The sequence below is a fragment of the Chiloscyllium punctatum genome, chromosome 33 (assembly GCF_047496795.1).
Source record: "Chiloscyllium punctatum isolate Juve2018m chromosome 33, sChiPun1.3, whole genome shotgun sequence".
Lineage (NCBI taxonomy): Eukaryota > Metazoa > Chordata > Chondrichthyes > Orectolobiformes > Hemiscylliidae > Chiloscyllium > Chiloscyllium punctatum.
The window spans coordinates 12,338,692-12,358,828 of NC_092771.1; the positions used below are offsets into that span (position 1 = coordinate 12,338,692).

At 44.0% G+C, this 20,137-nt stretch overlaps 1 protein-coding gene across 1 annotated transcript in view; it reads right to left on the reverse strand.

Moving 5' to 3' along the window:
• The window catches only part of LOC140458439 (protein ERGIC-53-like), a 73,005-nt gene that overhangs the window by 35,691 nt on the left and 17,177 nt on the right, over positions 1–20,137 (reverse strand). The window contains exons 7-10 of the mRNA XM_072553008.1: positions 16,873–16,928; positions 15,706–15,832; positions 12,950–13,146; positions 6,954–7,030 (exon numbers count right to left, since the gene is read on the reverse strand). Coding sequence (XP_072409109.1) covers positions 6,954–7,030; positions 12,950–13,146; positions 15,706–15,832; positions 16,873–16,928 — 457 coding nt within the window. The remainder of the gene's footprint in view (positions 1–6,953; positions 7,031–12,949; positions 13,147–15,705; positions 15,833–16,872; positions 16,929–20,137) is intronic.

Genomic DNA, 20,137 nt, shown 5'->3' on the forward strand with positions numbered 1-20,137 from the left:
GGAGGTTTTTAAATTACCAAAGTAGTTTTTTTTGTTCAAGGGATAGAGACATTGCTGGCTGGGCAAGTATTTATTGTCCATCTTAACTGCCTTAACTGGGGATGGTGGTGCTGAGCTGACCTCCTGAACTGCTGCATGTTGTATAGGTACAGCTCACACAGGGCTATTGCATAGGTACGCACACATAGGGCTACTGATATTTTCTAACTGACCTGCTCGAAGAGGTTAAGACACACCCTTGGAGTAGGTGGGACTTGAACCCGGGTAGAGTGCACTCTGACCTCTTCAAATGATGAATTACACGTATTCAATAATAAAGTTAACATCCAATTGTGTATGGGGCATGTGTGAATTCCTTTCCCTTCTGCCGATTTAGGTGGTATGTGTGGGTAGGAGGATCCTACCACCAATCCTCTTCCTTGACTGGGTTTAAGAACCTACGTGGTTAGGGAACGACCATTAATGAGTCTTAACAAGAACAGACTCTTCCCTTAATAAGACGTAATATATTGCATGATAGCAATTGGATAAAAGTGCCGTTATCTAGTCACATGCTGCTATTAAGAAGATTGGGAAGCAGAAATGACACATCTGTTCCCTTCAAGATCCAGACTGGGTCCTGCTTAATGAACATGAACCCTGTCAGAACCATTACCTTTTAAAGCAATTTCCTGGCTCTTCCACAGCTAGTAGACATTCCACTCAATTACAACACAGAGTAGCAAAACCATTCTACTTGCCACGTCTTTTTTTCCAAAGCAAGTGTTGGGGGCCCTGAAGATGGCAGAGGAGGGATTTACAAAGATACCACCAAGAGATTTCAGTTACAAGAACCAAAACCAGTCAACAAGACAGGAGATGGAAGTGTTCAAAATGACAACAGGTTTTGGGGAAAACAATTTTCGGAATTCAATTGCAATTCAACAGTCTAAATGCAATCTCACCACCGAAAAGCACAAAGGTAGAGTTCAGGAAAATTATTTATCTTTTTTTAAAGTTTCACAGAGAGAAGTGTTAGGAACGGTATCAAGAACAGCAGCAGAAATAATTCACAATGGTTTTTCAAAGAAATCGGGTTTTTTTTTTAAAAGTGTGAGGGAAAAGGCCAGGGGTGTGGGGAAGAGTTGAGATGAAATGGATTAGCTCTTCTGAAAAGACAGTGCAACAGTGTAGGGTCAGATGGGGTCAATAGCTGAATGCACTGTCTCTCCAAGTTTTGCACTGCAGCTCACTCACTGTGCCCCAAGTTAAAACCAGGGCACAGCTGAAATTCAAAACTCCAGGGGCAACCAAATGCATGAAGGTTCAGACTGACCACTGAGTGTGGTTGCACTGAAACAATGATCACTGTTGCCCACCCACTACTGTTTTGGTACTTTCTGCTGAACCTCTGTAGAAAATACAACACATGAAGAGCAAAAGATAACTATTTTCATTTCTCTTTTGACTAAACCTATTAACGGGGCCCCTACAGCAGGATGACTGGTTTATGATGCAGAGTGACATCAACAGTGTGGGTTCAATTCCCACACTGGGCTGAGGTTAGCACGGTGGATTCTCTCTCCCAACCTCCCCGCCTCACCTGAGACATGGTGACCCTCAGGTTGAACTACCACTACTGAGAGAGCAGTCTGGGAAGACTATGGCGATGATCTTTTGCCTAGCATGCTTCTCCAGGAATCAAAAGACACAGACCAACTATTATGTGATTGTAAGTGTCACCAGAGGCTCTGGATCCATCAGTTTCTGACATTCCACTTCAAAGAAAACAACTGAAGATTTGAAGAAAGTTCTGGAAGTGGTGGGGGCGTCAGGCCCAGGCTGATAGAGCTGGTGAAAAGAAGCCTTGAAGTTAGATCCTCATGTCATTTCAGTCATTAAACTGCATGCCCAAAGTCGAGAACTGGCCAATAGGAATTTTACTCCAACAAACTGCGGATTGCACCGAAGCCATTATTTTACACCAGTCAGGAACTTCACTTCGCTCCCTGTCCACAGGCTCCAGGGCTCTCCCTAGAATCAAACCAGTCTGTTTGCAATCATAGTGTCATATTTGACAGAGATGAGCTCCTAGCTCGAATACATTCGAGGAGGAGCTCGATATAGTGTTTAGGACTAAAGGAATCAAAAGGGAATAGGGACAACATGGGAACAGGGTACTGAGCCAGATGATCAGCCATGGCAAAGCAGACTTGAAGGGTCGAATGGCCTACTCCTGCTCCTATCTTCAATGTTTCTGAACATTGAACTGGAATATAACAAATACCCCCTATTTTCACCCAATATCGCCCAACCCTGCCTTACCTCTCACCTGCTGAGAAGATTCCAAAGCTTAAACACATGGACCAACAGATTCAGGAACAGCTTCTTCCTCGCTGTTATTAGATTGCTGGATAGACCCCTCCAATTTTAAAATTTAATACGGATCTCGGTCTTTGTGCACCTTCTCTGCAGCGATAACATTGTATTCCTTGCTCTGTTCCATTACCCTAATGCACTTCGCATGGTATGATCTACCTGCACTCCATGCAGAACAAAAAACTTTTCACTGTAGCTCGGTACATGACAATAATAAATCCAATCAAAAAAACATTCATCCATACCTTTATTACCTCCTGCCTTGACTATTTGAATGCTTGCCTAGTTAACCTCTCAAACTCTATCTTCCAAAGACTTCAGCTCATCTCAAATCTTTGGTGAGTGAATCTTAGCACAACGAAATCTTATTCGCTTCTCACCCAATCTCATTGGTTCCCAATTAAGCAATGCTTCAATTTTAACATTACAATCTCCTTGGCTTCAAATCACTGTGCCCTCATTCATCCTCTCCACTCTCTAATCCCTTCCAGCCCCACAACTCTCCACACTCTCTCTGAACCTCTTAGTCATCCCTGATTTGAACCCCAACACCACTGGTGATTGTACTCTGGCCCCATGCTCCAGAATTCCCTCGCTGTCTCCCAAATAAAAAAAGGCAAAATACTGCAGCTGCTGGTCAGCTGAAATTAAAAAAAAGAGAAAATGCTGAAGAAACTGAGCTCACGTGGAGAGAGAAAAACAGAGTTAAAGTTTTGAGTCCAATCGGACCGTTCTTCCTGAAGACTCGAAGTGTTAACTATTCTCTCTCTGCAGATGCTGCCAGACCTGCTGAGTTTCTCCAGCACTTTGTTTTTTTTTCCCTCTTTCTTTCTGCTTTAAAATTTACCGCGTTGAAGTTTTTAAGCAACTGCCTGAATATTGAGAGACTTGGCGTCCTATTGAGTGGCTCAGTGGTTAGTACTGCTGCCCCACAGTGCTAGGGAGGTGGGTTCAATTCCAGCCCTAGGTGACTGCTTGTGCCGAATTTCCACATTCTTCCCATTGGCGTGGGTTCCCTCTGTATGCTCTGGTTTTCTCCTGCACTCCAAAGATGTGCAGGTTAGGTGGATTCGCCATGCTAAATTGCCCCATAATGTGCAGGGATATGCAGGCTAGGTGGGTCAGCCATGGGAGATGCAAGGTTACAGAATTGCAGGAAGGATAGGGTTAAAAACCAAAGAACTGCAGATGCTGTAAATCAGAAACAGAAACTGCTGGAAAAACGCAGCAGGTCTGGCAGCATCTGTGGAGAGAAATCTGAAATAAAAAGAGAAAGTGCTGCACAAACTGAGCTCATGTGGACCTGAAACGTTAACTCTGATTTCTCTCCACAGATGTTGCCAGTCCTGCTGAGCTGAGGGATAGAGTTGGTCAGTCCAGGCTGGTGCTCTTCAGCGGTCAGTGTGAACTCAATGGGCCAAATGGCCTACCGCTACACTGTAGGGATTCTGCCATTCTATCGCGTTCCTGTGAAGCCCCTTGAGATGTTTTAGGAGTAAAAGGCACTATATAAACACAAGTGTGGAGACTGGAGAATGCTCCATGAAGATACCCAGTAATCTAGTCGGAAGAGGGAAGACTGAAAGGTTACCTCTGCAATGGTGAAAACATGCTCCCTGTAGCCTATAGGCTTTTGATTTTCCTTTTAACTTCTCCTGCAATGAAGGTCAAAGCAAAGCATTTGGCGTGCCTTTAGCCTTCTAACACAGCATGTAAATTTGTAAGTGTTTTATCTCCCATCATAGGCTCTTTAGTGATTCCCTTTATAGACATGAAAGCATTAGGGCCATCCGGTCCCATAGACTTGCATTCCACAGCAATCAATGTTTGAGCATATCTACAAAGAACAACGTATTGATTCCAAACAGCCGCTCTGTAAAAGATCGGACAACTTCATGCGATATTCAGCGCCCGGACCTCAGTTTATTTTACAGCAGGAGCTGACACACAAAGCTATATCCTCTCGTCTTGAGGCACATTGCAACACGTAGATTGTCTGGATTACGAGCAGGCAGCACATTCCACCCGATGAACTACGTACCAGAAACCGGAGAGGATCACAGTGATAAATGCCCCTCATGCTTGAGCCACCTGCCTCCCTCAAAGAAAGATGCCTATTGACCCCTTGCAGATTATAACTCCTGAGGGGCAGACCCCATGTCGTTACATCAATGTTTGTCTTGAAGCTATGATGTGACTGTATTGGGGAATGAAACAGGAAACAGGGCAGTGGATTGTTAAATAATCAAAGAAATTAAGAGTCATAGAGCTTTTCAGCATAAAAACAGACTCTTCGGTCCAACTCGTCCATGCCAACCAGATACCCTAAATTGATCCAGTCCCATTTACCAGCATTTGGCCCATGCCCCTCTAAACCCTTCCTATTCATGTACTCATTCAGATGCCTTTGAAATGTTGTAAGTTTCCAGCCCTCACCACTTCCAGTAGTGAACTTCCAACTCACCAATTCATTGGCACGCTGCTTTAGTTCTGTGAACAGGGACAGGGATGAAAACACACACACGGCTGCTTTCATATGTGTTGCAGAAGGGTTTAATATGAGTTGTCACTTGTCATGTCCTCTTTAAGACTTCAGCTTCTTATTCAGGATCCAGATGGCACTTAATGCAGTGCTGCTCAGACTAAACAGAAGGGGTTTTGAAAATCCTTCAGTTCCCTCAAATCAAAGACTGGAGACTCTTTTTATGGCAAAGTATCAAACATGAAACAAAAATACAACAGGATGCTAGGAATTAGAAACAAAGAAAACATGCAGTGGAAATAATTCAGCTAGCCGATGGAATCATTGATAAGTCAGTATTAAAATTTTCTTCCACAATGGAAAATCCAACGAAAAAAAGGACTTTTAATCATACAGTGCCTTTTATGACCTCTGGAAGTTGCAAAAGAACTCTACAGCCAAATAAACTCATTTGAAATGCAGTTACTGCCATAGCATAGGGTGGCACGGCAGCTCAGTGGTTGGCACTGCTATCTCATGGTGCCAGGGAAACCGGGCTCAACTCCAGCCTCTGGCAACCGTCTGTGTGGAGTCTGCACGGGTTTCTTCCCAGAGATGGTGCAGGCTAGGTGGATTGGCCATGGGGAATGCAGGTTCACAGGGAAATGGTAGGGGACGTGGATCTCTTTGGAGGGGTGGCATTGGCACAATGGGCCAAATGGCCTGCTACCACTGTAGGAATTCTATGATTCCAAAGGAAAAGAGGCAGCCAATTTGCATTAAGCAAGCTCCCACAAACAGCAACAAGGTGTCGACCGAGGCACACATTTTGGCCTACAGCCAGGAAAATCTCACCTGCTCCAAAATCACAAGGGTGTTACAAATGTAAGGTTTGTGAGGCCACAGCAATTTTGCTTTAATTTATTTCTTTTAATTCAAGGAGAGAGCGAGCCTGGGGCCTCCCACTGGTAACTCTAGTGACAAGCCGCCGAGACGTGGCTGTTATGAAGAACAAGGCATCCAGAGAGAGTCCTATTGAAATATTTAACATCTGAACACAAAGCACAGAAGCTGCTGGTCTTGTTATTTGCAGACTTGCTGTCTCAGGAATACGAGAGCGTGCCTGGGGTGTGGGGGGGCTTGCAACTCCAAGGAGGCGGTGGTTGTGGAAATGCAGAAAGCCAGACACACTCAAGACTGAGGACAACTTTTGATGCACCCTCAATATTACAACTAAACCTTGGGGGGGGGGGGGGTCGGTTACCTTAATTGCTGAATGGCTTGTTTGCGACGCCAGCAGCATGGGTTCGACTCCTGCACTGGCTGCATTTACCACACAGGACTCTCCTTCTCAACCTCTTCCCTCGCCTGAGGCACGGTGACTCTCAGGTTAAACCACCACCAGTCATGTGTCTCTAATGAGAGAGCAGCCCTATGGTCTGGTAAGACTATGGCAACTTTATCTTTTTGATATTACAACTCATCAGAAGAAAAAAAAGAGAAAAAGCCAATTTGACACTGGGTAACTTTGGGCCGGTTTAGAGATTAATTACAATTTTGTAGACATTGGAACATAACGTGGAAACATAGCAGTGTGCTTTGGGCTGTGTTGGAAATTGAAGGGTGGGGGGGATCCAAAATATCTTGCCTGAAATGGAGTACAAAAACAGAAATTACTGGAAAAGCTCAGCAGGTCTGGCAGCATCCGTGGAGAGAAATCAAAGTTAACATTTCTGGTGGAGTGACCCTTCCTCAGAACTCCGGAACCTGAAACATTAACTGATTTCTCTCCACAGATGCTTTTCCAGTAATTTCTCTTCCTAGTTTCCAGCATCCGCAGTTCTGAAATTGGGTGCATCAGTTACATAGTAATGTTCAGCTGATACTGCCTTTGGTGCATTTGTTACAGTATCATTCTTAAAATGAGAAGTCTTGAGTTGTCCTTTGTACCAGAAATTCAAAGTTGCCAGTCTCTCTAGGGATCTGTATGAAGGATCGAAAAATGCAAGGTTTTCCCCAAAGATACCGTTCATATTGTACCCACTGCTCCCTGGTAACCTCCAGTGGCCACAGGTTCTTGCTCTCACCTGCATCTGATATGCATCCCTACCAAAAACAGAAAAGCAGTAGCTACCTTATCTCTTGCACTTGCTGAACCATCTCCTTTTGACCGTTAAGCAGCAATGCCAGTCTCTCGGAGCCACCGGTGTCCTATCAAACAAAGACACGTCTAAGCAAAAGGATTACTGACCCCGTCTCAGAAAGCAAGGTCCTAGTAAGTTATTTGGCAATTACTCTGCAGTACAGAGGGATCTCGGTGACTTTGCTGACCAGGAATCTCTCCCACTCTTACCACCACACGTGTCAGCACGATTTACAAGCTGATATTCAACCCATCGGGCTGTAATATGAGCAGATCTTGCTTGCTCGTCAAATCCTAGGGCAGGACTTGAACCTGGCTCAGAAGCAGGGGGACTACCCACTGTATCAGGAGAGCTCCCTCCCACCCCACCCCCATACATTCAGCTACTCATTATCAACTTAGACACAACCAACAATGCAAACTGTGCTCTTTAATCTGTTCTATTTATTCGGACTGATGTACTTCCTCCCCTCCACCTCACACTCTAGCTTGGTCTGTTTGATCTAATCTTTCCACAATAACTTTCACTGTCCTCCAACTATAGCTGAACAGAGATTATACCTTACTCCTATGTTTTAGCCAAAGTGAGGCATTTCTAATTTACAAAGAAATAAGTTGCCTTTGGTACTAAACACTGCATCTTCAGTCAGCCTTTGGCTCACTAAACAACTCCAACACTAATGATCTGCACAGCCAGGCTACTGCCAACTAACAACCACAAATTATGGGGTACCACATATGGCTGTCACAGAATGGAGGGCACGGTGGCTGGCACAGCTGCCTCACAGCTCCAGGGTCCCAGGTTCAATCGCAACCTCAGGTTGTCTGTGGGGAGTTTGCACGCTCTCCCTGTGTCAACAATGGTTTCCTCTGGGTGCTTCAATTTCCTCCCACAGTCCAATAATGCCCAAGTTAGGGTGGATTAGCCATGGGAGGTGATGGGATGGGCTGAATGACCTGCTTCTACACTAAGAATTTGATGATCCTCAGATAAATTGGAGAAAACGGCCAACCCTTAAAACACATGAGTCTTCAATACCCACTGGAAGTGAAGGCAGCAATTAGACTCCAATGTGCAATGCCCCTTTAAGACCCCATAGCCAAGTGCGAGCAATGTCCCTTTAAACTCTCACAGCCCAATGTGTGCACCGTCCCCTTTAATCCTTCACAACCCAATACTAACAATGTCCTTTGAAGAACTTGAGCTATTCTGAAGAGGATGAAATTTAAACATTATAAAGAGGGAGGATGAGGTTTAGACCATTCAGTCCCCTGAAGGTACCACTGGATACGAGCATGGCTGATAGCCATCTGAACACCACCCCTTCATTTCCCTTTATATCCAAAACCCAAATGACCTCTCTCGAAAACATGAGAGAAGCAACTCCTTATAAAGGTAAATAAACCTGGACATATTAACTCCATCAGAAAGTTACTCTACATCAACCGCAATAGGATCCCCAGACAGTCAGTCATTCACCCCACATCCTGGTTTAAAATAGTGAGGGTCAATGCAACGTCTTCACTCTCACTGAGATAGCCTCACTGTGGAGAGGAGGGGTGAAAACTATGGCTCTGCAGCCCAGCTCTGTTCATGTTGCCCACTGCAATTAGCTGTCACAACACTGCCACAGAATGGGGGGGGTGAAGTGGAGCCGTAACCAAGGTTCAAACTGAAGTGATGAGGTCGTGCAACCCACTGGATCCAAAGTGCATCTTTCCCAGGGAATCATCATTCTTGGACAGAGTGGTTGAATGCAGAAAAAACAATTTTCTCTTGACTTTAACACAATTATAATAAATGTGGATTGTGTGTGCGCGCGCACACATCAGGTCAGATAATACTCAGTCACTCCACTCGTAAATTATTGTAATTCCAGTAATCCCCAAGACAAAGCCTCTTAGAGTGAGGTCTGCAGGGATATACGGACAAGATAGAATATTCTGGATTATCTCTTAGAAAAGGGCACTGGTTGGCTCGCACATTTGTGGTATAATTACATGAATCAAATAAAGAGAATCTCAAAGCATAACCATGGAAGATGTAAAGCCATTCTTTAATATATAAAAGATTTAAGTGAATTGTTTACTCAATAGTCTGGAATTTAAAATCTTCTTTCCTTGTTCTGGAGTATTTAATTAAAGTGATTGCCTCGAAAATAACTCAAAAGCAGGATTAAGGGCAATAGAAGCCTTTTCATTGTTTCAAAGTGTTATGGAATTCAATGCTATTTTCCCAAGTTTCTAATCACTTTACGCACTATTTAAAATGGCAGATTTATAGTGAAAGGAGGTTCCCTGTGGAATACTCACTGTCACGTTTTCAAGTGGATACTCTTGTCTCAAGTGTCAAGGTAGAGTCTCAATTGTACTAACAGTGCCTCTACATGTCAAGGCACAAATTACATATCCATCAAAAAGCCTCAAGAAACCTAACATGCCTAATTTTCAGTTTGCTGTACATATCTTTAAGGAATTCCCTCTTTAAAAGCTCTCTCTTCATTAAAGTGCTCTGTGAAATGGAACTGTTTGATACAAATTTAGGTCACTTATTCTAATACCTCCTTAAGTGGTTGTTGTTAAATTCTCTCTGATTATGAAGCTTTGGGATATCTGGCGGTGTTAAAAGGTGCTATATAAAGATACAGTGTCATTAAAGAAATTAGATTCTCCCCTCACAGGAATACTGCTTAGCAGCTATAGTCCCTTGAGTGAGTGATCAATCAATACTGTGAAGCTTATCAAGTCAACACAAAACTGAAGAAAACATGAAGTAAAACAGGATAAAACTCTCTCCCCCTAGAAATGCAATGTTTTCAGCATTTCTTTTTCTTAATTTCAGATTTTCCAGCTTTCAGCATTTTGATCAAAGAAACAACATACATTGTTTTGTTGGTGAACTGAAATGTATAATTACGCAGCCAGGGTGGGGGTTAACAAACAGAAAATCGATCTCACTGCCGATGTTTTGGTGCCTACAGGGATTTGTCACTTGAACCCAGCTGCTCCACAAAAGAGTGGATCATTGCAGAACTCCCTCTGGAGTCGGGCCGATAACAGCATAAAAGAACAGAGGGAATGCAGCCAAGTGTCTTCGCAACGCAAGTACCAATCACACGAAACTCAGCAATAAAACTTCCTTTATACATCAGCTAAGTTTAAAAATGTGTATCATTACATAAACTGTGTAACATATAAAAAATCCTTTTTAAAAATATAAGTTTGGGTTTCTAGTTTCTGAGTTATTAACCAGTGTGTATTCTGTATGCCTGAAGTTAACAAATGAACTTCGAAGTGTTTCTGTGATTCCATTTAAAACAGCTTTCGAGAGCTTTAGGGTATAAGGGTTTGTGTGCACCATGAATGGACTTTTCTTCATTTTAGATTGTTTCACATTGCAGCAAGGGTTAAAAAAACAAAATGGTGCTTCAATGTGTTTTAAGAGGCTTTCTTTTTAAGCTGAAAGGAAACGCCTGTTTAGACAGAGGTGTTTTGATTATAGTTTTTATTTCTGGTTTAGTTATTACTTGGAATAAGATAGTTGTATAGACTGGTGCTCCTGAAAGCGAAGGAATACATATATAGTGAAGGAATATATATATAGTGAAGGAATATATATATATATAGTGAAGGAATATATATATAGGGAAGTGGGTTATCTTAATGTGAAGAGTTAATGTTTGTCCAGATCAGAAGTAGTATTAGGATAAAACTCCGAAGTTACTTAAAGCTGAGTACATTTAAGCTCAGGTGTAAGAGCTCCAGGCAGGAGCTATCTGCAGTTCCAGTGTAAAAACTGATCACAAGTTATGTAAACATACTGAGGGGTGTGAGACACAAGGACTTTGGTGTAACTAAACAAGTATTTCACGTCAGTGTTTACTGTGGAGAAGAACATGGAACTTAGAGAAATAATTAATGATGTCTTGAAAAGAGTTCATATTACAGAAGAGGTTCTGATTGACTTAAAATGCATAAAAGGTAGATAAATCCATGGGACCCAAATCAGGTGTAACCCAGAACTTTGTGGGAAGCTAGGGAAGAGACTGGTGGGCCCTTTAATGAGATATTTCTATCATTGACAGCCAAGGGTGAGGTGCCGGAAGACTGGAGTTGGCTAATGTGGTGCCATTATTTAAGAAAGGTGGTAAAGAAAAGTCAGGGAACTATAGACCAATCAGCCTTAGGTGAGTGGTGGGTAAATTGTTGGTGGGGATTCTGAGGCACACAATGTATATGCATTTGGAAAGGTAAGGACAGATTAGGGATAGTCGCCATGGCTTTGTGCATAGAAAATCATGTCTGACTAACTTGACTGAGTTTTTTGAGGAGGTGATGATGATTGATGAGGCAGAAAAGTTGGCATTGTCTGTATGGACTTCAGCAAAGCATTTGGCAAAATTCCACATTGTAGATTGGTTAGTAAGGTTTGGGCCCAGGAGAACTAGCCAATTGGATACAAAATTTTCTTGAAGGTAGGCGACAGAGGGTGGTGATAGAGAGTTGTTTTTTGGACTGGAGGCTTGTAACCAACGGTGTGCCACAGGGATCAGTGCTGGGCACATTGCTTTCTGTCATTTACATAAGGGATTTGGATGTAAATGTAGGAGGTATGGTTACTAAGTTTGCAGATGACACTGAAATAGATGGTGTAGTGGATAGCAAAGAAGATTATCTCCAAGTAGAACAGGACCTTGATCAGTTGGGTCAATGGGCTGATGAGCAGCAGATGGAATTTGACTTGGATAAATGTGAGATGTTCAATATTGGTAAGGCAAACCAGGGCAGGACGTACACAGGACTTAGGGCTCTGGGGAGTGTTGCCCAACCAAGAGACCTAGGGGCATAGGTGGATAATCCTAGAAAGTGGAGTTACAGGTAGACAAGAGCAATGAAGCACTACTCTGGCATACTTTGCCTTCATTGGTCAGGACATCGAGTCCAGGCATTGGGAGGTCATGTTGAGGCTGTACTGGGCATGGGTGAGTCACTTTTAGAATATTGCACACAATTCTGGTCACCCTTCTATAGGAAAGATGTTGTTAAACTTGAGGCAGTGCAGAAAAGATTTACAAGGAGGTTGCCGGGACTGGAGGGTTCGAGCTAGAGGGAGAGGCTGAATAAACTGGGGTTTTATCCCTGGAGCATCAGATGCTGAGGGGTGACCTTATAGAGGTTTATGAAATCATGAGGGACATGGATAAGGGTGAACAGTCAAGGCCTTTTCCCCAGGGTAATGGAGTCCAAAACTACAGGCCATAGATTTAAAGGTGAGTGGGGAAAGATTTAAAAGGGACATATGGGGTAACATTTTCACGCAGAGGGTGATGCATGTATGGAATGAGTTGCCAGAGGAAGTGGTGGAGCCTTAGACAATTCCAACATTTACAAGGCACCTGGATAGGTAGAGCAAGACATGTAGCCGAGAGGTAGTGTTGTTGAGGAGCTGCCTGTGCAGCTGACAATGGTGGAGTGAATAAAGACACAGTGCGCATGGAGTCGCAAGTGGAGGGAGCCTTGGAGAGATTGCAGCTTAATGGAGGGGTGAGATTGTGCAGTGGGTTAAAACAAGGACAAAGTTGAGTCAAATTGAGGTCTGGCTGTTCAGGGTGCTCATGCAAGGACACCAACAATAAGTGAACAGAACTCTGCATGCATTCGGATACGGGAAGCTATGTATTGAATGAGCATCAGTTAATGGAAGGTTCAGGAGAGCTTTGGGATCATCAAACCCAGAGGAACAGAAGAATGGATAAGCTCAAAGCTACAGGTGAACTGAACCCAAGCTGAATAGTTATTGAGCTGAACTTTACTTCAGTGATTTTTAACAAGCATCCACTTATTGATAAATCATTGGTGCAAAAGGTAGCACATATTGTCCCATGGACAGAAATGGGTGGTCCCGACCTTCTGAATCTCTGCTGGCCATGCCTTGGGCGAAGGGACGAAGATTCACCGTTTGAAGGAAGACCACCCTCGTGACTTGCCTGCTCTGGATGTCCTCCTGCTGTGGTGGTCCGCTCGTCCTTGCCCATCCTGCTCAGGTGCTCCGAGTGCCGCCTCTGTTCCGTAAACGCAGCGTCCAACCTCTCTCGCAGTTTCTTCAACTCCTCGTGGATCATCCGCTGCCCTCCGGCGACCATCTGAAACTCCCTCTGACCCTCTGTCTCAAACGCCTCTTCGTCTAAAAACCAATGGGATGATTTAAAGAAACGATGCACAGCCAATTGAAACACACACACACACACACCACTTGCCCAAACACAGCATTTGCTAACATTCAGGAAGAATGCAAACTGGATGGAGGATAAACTTCCTTTCTAACTGCCAGAAGAGGTGTTGATTTTCTGTTTGGCATTGTTGTAAGATAAAGGAGTTATTCATTGAAGTACTGAGGCTACTTAAATAAACATTTTTAAAGCGAAGATAGATTTTTTTTTGAACAGTAAAGGAATTAAGGGTTATGGGGAGTGAGTGGGTGGGTAAGTGGAGCTGAGTCCATGAAAACATCAGCCACAATCTTATTGAATGGCAGAGCAGGCTCCAAAAGGGCCAGGCGGCCTCCTCCTGTTCCTAGGTCTTATGTTATGAATTCCTACAGTACAGATAGGGGCTGTGTGGTCCCTGGAGTCTGCACCGAACCTCTGAAGAGCATCCTACCCAGAGTGGAGATGGTACTGACCTGGGCAGGATCTGGTGGTCCCATTTCTCCAGGAAAAGGATGTCCTTCCTTTGGACCAACTCCTTCCATCAGGATGCCCTATCCCTTTCCCAGGTATCTTGGCACCATGTCCAGCACTGAACTGGACAGCTTCACACAGTGCTAGGCACTTGCTCATTCCGCGATCTTTTAAAGATAGTGCCATTACCAAGTGGTGGTCTTTCATTCAAGTGAGCAGTTAAATGAGTTAAACAGTAAGAAATCTCACTAGGGCTTGAAAACCACAAACCTGACAACTTGCAGTTAACCAGGAAAAATGAATCCAGCCCATATTCGCTGCTCTTTTCACCAGTTATCAACCACAGCAATAGTTTTAAACTGCTTCAGATACGGAAGACCAAGTAACAGGTGTCTAGAAAATTAGGTGAGGCACACACTGAAAAGTTTAGGTGGATATATTTGGGCGGCACGGTGGCACAGTGGTTAGCACTGCTGCCTCACAGCGCCAGAGACCCGGGTTCAATTCCCACCTCAGGCAACTGTCTGTGGGGAGTTTGCGCGGGTTTCCTTCGGGTGCTCCGGTTTACTCCCACAGTCCAAAGATGTACAGGTTAGGTGAACTGGCCATGCTAAATTGCCCATAGTGTTAGGTAAGGAGTAAATGTAGGGGAGTGGGTGGGTTGCTCTTTGGGGGGTCGGTGTGGACTTGTTGGGCTGAAGGGCCTGTTTCCACACTGTAGGGAACATAGAGCACAGAACAGGCCCTTCAGCCCACGATGTTGTGCCGACCACTGATCCTCATGGATGCACCCTCAGCTTTGTGACCATATGCATGTCCAGTAGTCTCTTAAATGTCCCCAATGACCTTGCTTCCACAACTGCTGCTGGCAACGCATTCCATGCTCTCACAACTCTCTGTGTAAAGAACCAGCCTCTGACATCCCCTCTATACTTTCCTTCAAACAGCTTAAAACTATGGCCCCTCGTGTTATTCGTTTCTGCCCTGAGAAATAGTCTCTGGCTATTGACTCTATGCCTCTCATTATCTTGTATACCTAAATTAAGTCCCCTCTCCTCCTCCTTTTCTCCGATGAAAAAGGTCCGAGCTCAGTCAACCTCTCCTCATAAGATAAGCCCTCCAGTCCAGGCAGCATCCTGGTAAACCTCCTCCAAACCCGCTCCAAAGCATCCACATCTTTCCTATAATAGGGCGACCAGAACTGGATGCAGTATTCAAAGTGCGGTCTAACCAAAGTTTTATAGAGCTGCAACAAGATCTCACGACTCTTAAACTCAATACCCCTGTTAATGAAAGCCAAAACACCATATGCTTTCTTAACAACCCTGTCCACTTGGGTGGCCATTTTAAGGGATCTATGTACCTGCACACCAAGATCCCTCTGTTCCTCTACACTGCCAAGAACCCTATCCTTAATCCTGTACTCAGCTTTCAAATTCGACCTTCCAAAATGCATCACCTTGCATTTATTCAGGTTGAACTCCATCTGCCACCTCTCAGCCCATCTCTGCATCCTGTCAATGTCCCGCTGCAGCCTACAACAGCCCTCTATACTGTCAACGACACCTCCAACCTTTGTGTCATCTGCAAACTTGCTGACCCATCCTTCAATCCCCTCATCCAAGTCATTAAATAAAAATTACAAATACTAGAGGCCCAAGGAACACCACTCACCACAGACTTCCAGGCAGAATATTTTCCTTCTACTACCACTCGCTGTCTTCTGTTGGCCAGCCAATTCTGTATCCAAACAGCTAAGTTCCCCTGTATCCCATTCCTCCTGACCTTCTGAATGAGCCTACCCTGGGGAACCTTATCAAATCTAATCTAGTCTTTAAAGATGGATATATTTTTAGATGGATATGTCGTTAGAATTCTGAGAACCAGAATTCAGAACAGGTCCTTCAATAAGATACAGGTCAAAAACATTTCTTCTGCAAGTAGCAGAAAGCAGAGAGCAACTCCAGGTTTATTACAGAAGCAGGAGCAATCTCTCGACTCAGACAGAATCTTGAACACTGAACAAAGATGGTGAAAGATTGTGCCGAGCTTTCCACGATTACCTGGTGTCTGCAGCTCTGGGTGTTCTTTCTGAAATTCATCTTTACGTTTCTCCAAGTCTTTCTCAAAGCGCTCATACTCCTTTTGGTACTCCTCCTGCTCTACACTGGGGAGCTGGCTGGAAGGATCCTGGATGGGGCAACAGAAACGACGGGTGAGCCAGAGAAAATCCTGAACCAATCACTACAATAGCTGTGTGCACGCCTGTCAGGAATACAAAACCAGTCTTACCATTTACCAAAAACAAAATGGTACCACTGTGTTTGCAGATTGGGTTACTGGCCTATACATTTCAAATCCCTCAGAGCATAGAATAGAATAGAATCCCAAAAGCGTGGAAACAGGCCATCTGGTCCATCAAGTCCACGCTGACCGTCCAAACAGCATTCTACCCAGAATGCCACCCACCACCCTATCCCTATAACCCTGCAGTTCCCATGGCTAATCCACACTACCTGCACACCCCTGGATGCTATGAGCAATTTAGCATGGGCCGATTCACCCTAACCTGCACATCTTTGGACTGTGGGAAGAAACCGGAGCACCCGGAGGAAACCCACGCAGACACAGGGAGAATGTGCAAACTCCACACAGACAGTTGTCTGAGGCTGGAATTGAACCCAGATACTAGCACTGTGGGCCATATGCTGACAAATGGGACCAGATTAGGTTAGGATATCTGGTCAGCATGGATGAGTTGGACCAAAGATGCTGTACATCTCTGATTTTCTTCACATCCATCTATTCAACCACAACCCTGGTGTCCCTTCTGAACTAACCCACTAACACTTAGTTTCTCTTCAACTGTAAAACGTTTGTGGATTTCGCTTTAAGTTTATAAAGGAACAAGATCAATGCAAGTTACTGTATAAGTTACAAAACTGAAAACTGTCATTACAATTCTGCACTGACAGCTTTTGTTTCTGTGAAATAACGTTCAATGGAATTCACAAGTCAGTTATAATGGCCACTGGGGCAGGAATGAACTGAAAAAGTGTTTTGTAGAAAACTCCTGGAAGATTACACTCCATCTGAGCTACACCGCCTTGAACGCTGCTGGCCACATTTTCGGAGAGCGTTGCAATCGTTTGTTAAACCCACGTATTGCTGGGGGAGCATGATTCTACGTAACACAGGTCAAACAAAGGCTGGGCCCTTATGATTCCCACCATTGTTCCAGGCTCCGTCAAGCTGAATGTGAGAAAGGACAGAACATCATGGTCATCTGCAAGAGAAGATGAACAGAATTTACTCAGAGCAGGAGTAGGCCATTCGGCCCTTCAAGCCTGCTGTCATTCCTTGTAATCATCCAACTCAACCGCCTTTTCCTGCTTTCTCCCATATCACAGAATCCCTACAGTACGGTAGCAGGCCATTTGGCCCATCGAGTCCACACCGACCCTCTGAAGAGTAACACACCCAGACCCACAACCTAACCCTATTCCGGTAACCCCATGTTTCCCGTGGCTAATCCACTCAGCTTGTACATCTTTGGACTGTGCAAGGAAACTGGAGGAAGCCCACACAGACGCAGGGAGAATGTCTGTGTGGGGTTTGTACAGTCGTGCATGGCTGGAATCAAACCTGGGTCCGTAGTGCCGCGAGACAGCGGTGCTAACCACTGAGCAACTGTGCTGCCCACTGCTTTGATACCTTTAGCTCCAAATGCTCGATCCAATAATTCACTAGTATCATGGGTGATCCTTTACCTCAATGCCATATACCTACTTTCTCTCCATATCTTCAAGATATAAAAAATGTATTTATCGAATATATTCGGTGATCTGACTTCCACAGCTTTCTGTGGGAGAGAATTCCTCATACCCTATACCCTGACACTGTGACCCCTGGTACCTGATTTCCCAACCAGGGAAACATCCTCCCTGCATCTTTGTCTCGCCCTGCTGTACCTGCTCTAAGCTCTAGTGAATACACGCCCAGTCAAACCCACTTTATCTGCAATTTTACCTAATGCAGAGAGGGAGTCACCAACACTGGCTCTGAAACAGAAAATCTCCACTCAGCATTGACCTTTCCTATAGTCATGCCCAGAGTCTCATTCCCCAAAGTAATCTTATTTTAAAGTTAATTAGCGATCTGACTTAGGTTTCAATCGATACTACCTTTAAAAAATAAAACACCAAATACAAAATATTTCTACAGGACGGACTGATGTAGCATCTTCAACAGTGTACAACATCCCATGACACTTCACTGAAAGTGTGATCAGGCAGAACATGTCACTGAGTCACAGAGAGATATCAGAATAGATTCCATTGAAACAGACAGGATTCTTTAAGGGGCTTGACAGGGTCAATGCTGTGAGGATGCTTCCCCTCCAATGACAGCCTAAAGACCAGCGGGTGTAGTCTCAGAATAAAAGGGCACCAATTTCAGACTGAGGTGAGAAGGGTTAGGTGTCTTTGTGGTTGGGGGGGGGGGGCGGCGGGTGGTGGTGGTGCAGACAACCATGGAGGTGCAGAGTCCTTGTGTACATTTAAGGTTCAGACAGACAGATTCTTGATCAGTCGGGGAATCAAGCAAAATACAGGAAAGCAGACATGAGGAATGTCAGACCAGCCACAATCCTAATGATTGATAGAATAGGCCTGAGGGGCCGAATGGCCTACTTCTCCTGTTACAACACGGGGTAAACCCTCCTGCTTAATTTAAAGCCAGCAACATAGAAAAGATTTATCCCGTGCAGTAATCTGTAAACATTCGATAGGCCAAGAACTATTTAAAGTTATATAATTAACAACTTTATTTCTTAAAGTATAACAGAGAATAATTAACAACTATTTACCATTCCTTACTCTAACCTATCTTTACCTTCCCTTCTATATTACTAGGAAGATCTGAATAGTAGAATGAAAGCTTGAGATAAGAAATGTAGATTGGGAGTTTTATTGGACTAGTAATATTAGAAGGGACGGTAAAAGATGGGTTAGAGTAAGGAATGGTAAGTAGTTAATTATTCTCTGTTATATAATTAACAACTTTATTTCTTAAAGTATAACAGAGAATAATTAACTACAGAGTAAGGAATGGTAAGTAGTTGTTAATTATTCTCTGTTATACTTTAAGAAATAAAGTTGTTAATTTTTACTTTAAACAGTTCTTGGCCTCTCGAATTTTTAAAGATTACTGCACAGGATAAATCTTTTGTGTGTTGCTGGTTTTAAATTAAGCAGGAGGGTTTACCCCATTTCTGTGTCACAGGTTACTGATTGAAAAGGTACCTTTTCGATCAACTATTTTCCAGGCAGTCTGTTTACATGCTGGGCTTGACAGTTCTCCTCTCAACTGTTCAATTTTCCCTGGTCTTGTACCCCCCCCAAAGCATCAGATTATGTCATTTGCTTTTAAAGATTGCCAAATCAAACTGGATTGGAGTTTGATACTTTTCGGGGTATAATTTAAACTGGCCAAATTCAAAATTTGTTTTTGTCTCCAGGCAACAAGCTAATCGAGTTACTCGACCAAGTGTTACATGGCTGCCTTATTGAGAACACTTGGTGCTGTGTCCGGTAGTTCTGCTGCTTTTAACTCTCAAAGTACACCCACATCTTCATAACATCCTCAGATTTCTTATCGTCTTCCAACACACGCGATCAAAAACATGGTCCAAGGGGTTGGTTTACGGAGAAGCTTAAAGCAGGAGATGGATGGAGAGGTGAAGGTATCTCAGAGCTTGGACTGGAGGCAATTAAATGCATGCCTACTCACAGAGGAGAGAAGGAACTCGGTGGAGGTTTGCTGTCAGAGACTAGGGCTGGAGGACCGTACAGATCTCAAGAGTGCGGTTGAGCTGGGTAGGGTCATAAACGTTAAGAAACTTTTGACCAGGAGTATGAGAATTTTAAAATCCAGACATTGGTTCCTGGTCGGGCCAATCTTGGTTAGCAAGCACAGCTGAAAGATATTTTGTGCAAGTTATATGGGGAGATGGGTTTTGGAAGAGGTCAGGTTTACAGAGTAGGTGAACAGGAGAAAGTGAGGACTGCAGATAGTGGAGATCAGAGCAGAGCAGAGCAGAGAGTTGGCTGCTGGAAAAGCACAGCAGGTCAGGCAGCTTCCAAGGAGCAGGAGAATCGACGTTTCGGCCATTAGCCCTTCATCAGGACGAGAGAAGGTGAACAGCCAGGAGGGGACTAGAATGGTAACAAACGCCCAGGTAAAGGATGCAGCAGTCGACGGGTGGAGCTGGACAACGTTACGAAGGAGAGCAACCACAAGGGAATTCAAACTTCAACTCGTATGAAGGTGGAAAACAGCAACAAAAACTAAAAGAACCGCAGATGCTGAAAATCCAAAAGAAAACACTGCTGGAGAAGCACAGCAGGTTTGGCAACATCTGTGGAGAAAAAGCAGAATTAACGTTTTGGGTCCAGGGACCCTAACCCTGCTCTCTCTCCACAGAGGCTACTGAGG